Here is a 5,539-nt window from a genome sequence, read left to right as displayed (position 1 = left end):
TATTTTTTATTTGTAAGTACACTGTAGCTGTCTTCAGACCACCAGAAGAGGGCGTCAGATCTCATTACAGATGGTTGTGAGCCACCATGTGGTTGCTAGGATTTGAACTCAGAACCTCTGGAAGAGGAGTCAGTGCTCTTAACCACTGAGCCATCTCTCCAGCCCCCTAAAAATAAATCTTTAAAATGCATTTCTTTTTCTAATAAGAGGAAAGTCATGAAAAAAGAAAAATGTACTAAAGATTGTTCAAGGAAAGATGGTGCCCAGAGACTACAGCCAGCATTCCAGGCTCTCCACCTTCCACCTCAGAAGGGCATACACAATCCTCATAGATGTTCCCTAAACATGTATTCTCCATATTTCCTAGAAGGCCCATCTAGAGATGCCCCACAGAAGAGATGTAACAGGTGAGCTGCTCTACGAGTCTACTCCCCACAGGCAACTCCTTACAGGCCAGGGGATCCACCCCAATGGTTGCACACATGTCTTGGAACTGGACTCGGAACTCAGGATTCTTCCGGATCTCTTGCTTATGCTTGCTGGCAAATTCTTCTAGGTTGGTCTTGAACATGTCCAGCTGTTTTGACATCTGTTAAGAAAGACAAGGGGAGATTAGAGCAACCCAAGTACCATCAGAGGCTAAATATAGGACCCCAGCCTGGTGGCAGAGAAGAATCCAAAATAACCAATCTCTGGCTGGCAAGATGGCTCAGGGGTAAAGGCACTTGCTATCAAGCTTAACAACCTGAGTTGGATCCCTGGGCCACACAAGGTACAAGGACAGAACCAACTCCTGTAAATTGTCTTCTCACATCTATTATGGCAGGAGCCCAGACAAAGAAATGTACCAACAACAAAACAACCAATGTCCTTCTGATCTACCACTACCCTATTTATTCTGTGTTTTCTTTGTGTCTTTGTTCTTATTTTGATATGGGTTCATGGAGTCCTGTCTGGCTTGAACTCACTATAATAAAGTGGGAGATGACCTTGAACTCCTGATCCTCCAGCCTGTACTTCCCAGGTGCTGAGATTACAGGCATTGGCAAGGATTCTCAGCTTTGTGCTCTGCCTCCCATCTATGCTCTTATCTATACTCCCAAAAGTCTTGCTGCAGGCAGAGAGGAGATGATATTGGCTCCTCTGTGTTTGTCTTCACTTGTCCCAGTTCTGATCATCAATATGCACAACAAATGTGCTTTTTCTCTTCTTTCTGGAAAAATTCATTAATCTAAAGGTACAACAATCTATTTTGTCTTTAAAAATGGAAGAATACCCAGGCAGTGGAGGCACACATGCCAGCACTTGGGAGGCAGAGGCAGGTGGGTCTCTGATTTTGAGGCCAGGCTGATTTACAGAGTGAGTTCCAGGACAGACAGAGCAACACTGTAAAGCCCTGTCTCAATAAAAGAAAAAGAAAATGAAAATAAGAGAAGAGAAGAGCCAGGCAGTGGTGGCGCACACATTTAATCCCAGCACTTGGGAGGCGGAGGCAGGTGGATTTCTGAGTTCGAGGCCAGCCTGGTCTACAAAGTGAGTTCCAGGACAGCCGGGGCTACACAGAGAAACCCTGTCTCGGAAAACAAACAAACAAAAAACAAAAACAAAAGCAAAAAAAAAGATCAGGAGAAGAGAATTATTTCTATTACCTTCCTTTTTCTCTAATTAACAAAAAACTTTTAGGTCACCAAGAGTAATCACTTCTGACCCAGCATCTCTTCCTTTGCCACATAAAATCACCCAAAATCTCTATGCACTCTTAATGAGTGTACTCAGTTAAGGCTGGAGTGCTGTTTTCCCTGGGAACAGGAGCTTCTTCCTTCTGGTTTTATTGAGTGCTGGGATTAAAGACATGAGCCACCACTGCCTGGCCTCATTTATCCTTTAATATTTATCTTAGCTGTGCATGTTTGAGTATATGTATATGCATCACATGTGTACAGGAGCCTGAGGGGATCATAAGGTTTTGCATGCCCTGGAACTGGAATTATAAGCATTTGTGAGGTTCCATGTGGGTGCTGGGAATCAAGGCTAGGTCCTCTGCAAGAGTAGTATGCAGTCTTAACTGATAAACCGTCTCTGCAGTGCCCAAGTAAGTGCTTCTTAAAGCATAATCAGGAGCCAGGGATGTTGGTGCATGCTTTTAATCCCAGCATTTGGGAGATAGAGGCAGGCAGATTTCTGAGTTCAAGGCTGTTCTGCTGTACATAGAGAAACCCTGTCTCAAAACACAAAGTAATTAAAAGCATAATCTAGATGGAAAATGTGGTTAAGGGCTTGGGAGGTTGCAGTGGGAGGATCCAAGTTCAAGGCCACACAACCCGCTCTATGATAAGAATGATAAGATGAAGGAAGGACTAAAGAGATACTAAGTGGTTGGCACTGCTGCCCCTGAGAGGAGCAAGGTCTGCTGCTCAGCAATCATGCACACTAGGTGCTTTACCATGACCTACTGCTCGCTGCAGTGGAGCTGACACTCTTTTGGCCTCTGCAGGCTCCTGCATACAGGTGTGCACAAGCATACTGACAAACATATAAACAAAACAATTACAATAATAAAATAAATAATTACAATGACATCCTGTCTATTTTTCCTCAGATCAAGAGCCCATTTCAGCCAGGCAGTGGTGGCGCACGCCTTTAATCCCAGCACTTGGGAGGCAGAGTCAGGCAGATTTCAGAGTTCAAGGCCAGCCTGGTCTACAGAGTGAGCTCCAGGACAGCCAGGGCTACACAGAGATACCCTGTCTTGAAGCGCATTTCAAGCCAAAGCCCCTCCTCTTCCTCACCAATCACAATACCCAAGTGCATTCAGAGTCCATACACAAAGGATGAGGTTAGAGAAGGGACCTGAACCCATCATTCATCTGCCCTCCCGCATGTCCCCAGGTGCTGAGAGTGACAGGTGCCACAAGTCAGGCACGTTTTCATCATTGTGAGATACATGAAATAAAAGCCGTAAGTTGGGGTACAGTTTGGGGATGGAACACGTCCACTGCATGTGCCAGGCCCTGAGTTTGCTACAAAGCACCGTAATAAAGGATGCACTCATGGTGGTACAGTCCTTTCATCCCACCACAGGGAGGCAGAGGCAGAGGCAAGTGAATGGCCTATTGAAAGGCCACCCTGTTCAACTCTGCTAGTCCCACACCAAATGATAGGCAGTAAGAGCCTCTGGAAAAACAAGAAAAGAAAGAGGCCGGGCATGGTGCCAAATGGCTTTATCCTAGCATTTGGTAGGCAGAGGCAGGAGGATCTCTGTGAGTTCCAGGCCAACCTGGTCTACATTGTGAGTTCCAGGGCTGCCAGGAGTCCATAGACCCTGTCTCAACAAAACAAATAAAGCAAAATTAAAAAAAAAAAAAAAAAAAGGCTTTCGTCCAGCAGACTGTTCAACCTTGAACACCACCATTCTTACTATTAATCATTGTGCCTAAAGATTATCATTTCAAAGTATCTCTCATAATATTAATGATTTTACTTTTTGTCTCAACTTCTTTGGACATGCCGGTGAATCCCATTTGCTTATGCTTTCCTAATGCAACTGCAATGTTATTAGTAAATAAATATCAGCGGGCTGGAGAGATGGCTCAGCGGTTAAGAGCACTGACTGCTCTTCCAGAGAGTCCAAAACCAAAACCAAAAAAATAAATAAATAAATAGATATCAGCATTTCTTTTTGTTTTGTATTTCAAGACAGGACGGTGACTCTTTGTAGCCATGGCTATCCTGGCTACAAAATTTTCTCTGTAGACCAGGCTGACCTCCAACTCAGAGTTCCATCTGTCCCTGCCTTCCTGAGTCCTGGGATTAAAGGCGTGTGCCACCTCTGCCTGGCGAAATGTTAGTACTCTGAGGAAAAATTATCATTCTGGTTTTTAAAGAAAGTTTAAATTTTTGCTATGTTGAGCACGGCTTCCAGCACTTGTGCATGTCAGGCAAACACTCTATGGCTGAGGTACATTCCCAGATCACTGGATGAATTTTTAAAATCTAGGTTGACATGGAATTGTAATGAGGATTGAACATGACCATAAGGTTGGGAGGGGTGGCATTTGCTACTGATCAGACTGAGGCTGGACAGGCTGGGAGCCCAGCCTTGGCAGCAAAGTGAGACACCATCTTTTAAAAAAAAAAAAAACGGGCTGGTGAGATGGCTCAGCAGGTAAGAGCACCCGACTGCTCTTCTGAAGGTCCTGAGTTCAAATCCCAGCAACGACATGGTGGCTCACAACCATCCGTACCGAGATCTGACTCCCTCTTCTGGAGTGTCTGAAGACAGCTACAGTGTACTTACATATAATAAATAAATCAAAAAAGAAACAAACAAACAACAACAAAAAAAAACAAAACAAAAAAGACAATAACCAAATAAAATAAAAAGGGGAAATGCACAAGTCTAATCAGTCAAAAATCTTAGCTAGTATTACTAGCCATTCTGCCTAAATCTGGATTTGCCTGACATCCTATTTTTAGTTCAGTGGAGACGATCTATACCAAAGGTATATTGGCCAGCCCTGGTCCATCTCCCTTCCTATCTGGGGCCTTTCAGTCACTCACCTGGGCCAGCTGGTCCTCAGCCAAGACAGTCCCTCGCTCCTTATACTTGGCCTGTCAGACAAAAAGACCCGCATGAGTTGAGACAGTGATCGCCAAGACTCCCATTGCGCTGCCACTGCCTTAGTATTAAAGATCTGTCTTATGCAGTGACTTAACCACCGGCCTCCTGACACTCCAATCACTCCTCCCTGGGCTCCGGAGAAACCTGTCTTCTACAGATTTAGGGGACTAGAACTCCATTCCGGGAGAATTCAGTGTCTCGAGGGCAGAGCAGGCTCCATCCCGGCTTCCTTCGCGCTCACCTCGGCGAGTTTCTTCTTGGCAATGGCGCCAGCTCCCACCCCGCGCCGGTGCATCCCCACCCCGGGCCCGCGGGCCACCCCGCAGCCCGGACCCCAGCTCTCCGCGTCCCAGGTTCTGTCGCCAGCTCCCAACACGGAAGCCGGGTGCCGTGCGTCATCTGAGCGCGCCGGAAGTGTCGATATTCACTTCCTGCGGCGGAGTCGAGGAGTTTCTTGCAAGGGCCCCAGTCACCGCCTTAGCTGGGGGCCAATTTCCACGAAGGCCAGATGACGTCGGAAGCGCGAACCCCTTGTCCTATTGTAATTCCCCATGCATCCTACCAAAGTGGGCGCCTGGAGAGCGACAGATGCTTCTGGGACATGACCAAGAGCTGTGTTGGCCATGGAAGGTGCCATTTTTTTTTTCAGCCAGGGTTTCTCCATAACCATGGTTGGTCTGGAACTATGTAAGCCAAGCTCACTTCGAATTCACAGAGTTCTCCTGCCTTTACCTCCAAATGTTGGGATTAAATGCATGAGCAACCACGCTCATGGGTGCCACCTTGAGCAAAAACCGAGAATAAAACTAAACCTTAGATTAACAAAAAAAAAAAAAAAAAAAAAAAAAAAAAGGCGGCAGCAGCTGATAGTTTTGTGCCACGCACTGCACAACTTGCCTTGTTCTATACTTGTTCAAA

At 45.9% G+C, this 5,539-nt stretch overlaps 1 protein-coding gene across 1 annotated transcript in view; it reads right to left on the bottom strand.

Annotated features, from left to right (window-relative positions):
* The window catches only part of Snf8 (SNF8 subunit of ESCRT-II), a 12,028-nt gene extending 6,989 nt beyond the window's left edge, over nt 1–5,039 (bottom strand). Inside the window, exons 1-3 of the mRNA XM_021176593.2 lie at nt 4,863–5,039; nt 4,561–4,611; nt 451–589 (exon numbers count right to left, since the gene is read on the bottom strand). Coding sequence (XP_021032252.1) covers nt 451–589; nt 4,561–4,611; nt 4,863–4,916 — 244 coding nt within the window. The 5' untranslated portion in view covers nt 4,917–5,039. The remainder of the gene's footprint in view (nt 1–450; nt 590–4,560; nt 4,612–4,862) is intronic.
* Between the last annotated feature and the right edge of the window lie 500 nt (nt 5,040–5,539).

The sequence above is a fragment of the Mus caroli genome, chromosome 11 (genome assembly GCF_900094665.2).
Source record: "Mus caroli chromosome 11, CAROLI_EIJ_v1.1, whole genome shotgun sequence".
NCBI lineage: Eukaryota > Metazoa > Chordata > Mammalia > Rodentia > Muridae > Mus > Mus caroli.
The sequence above is the reverse complement of the archived record's forward strand: the minus strand, read 5'-3'. Positions and strand labels throughout refer to the sequence as shown.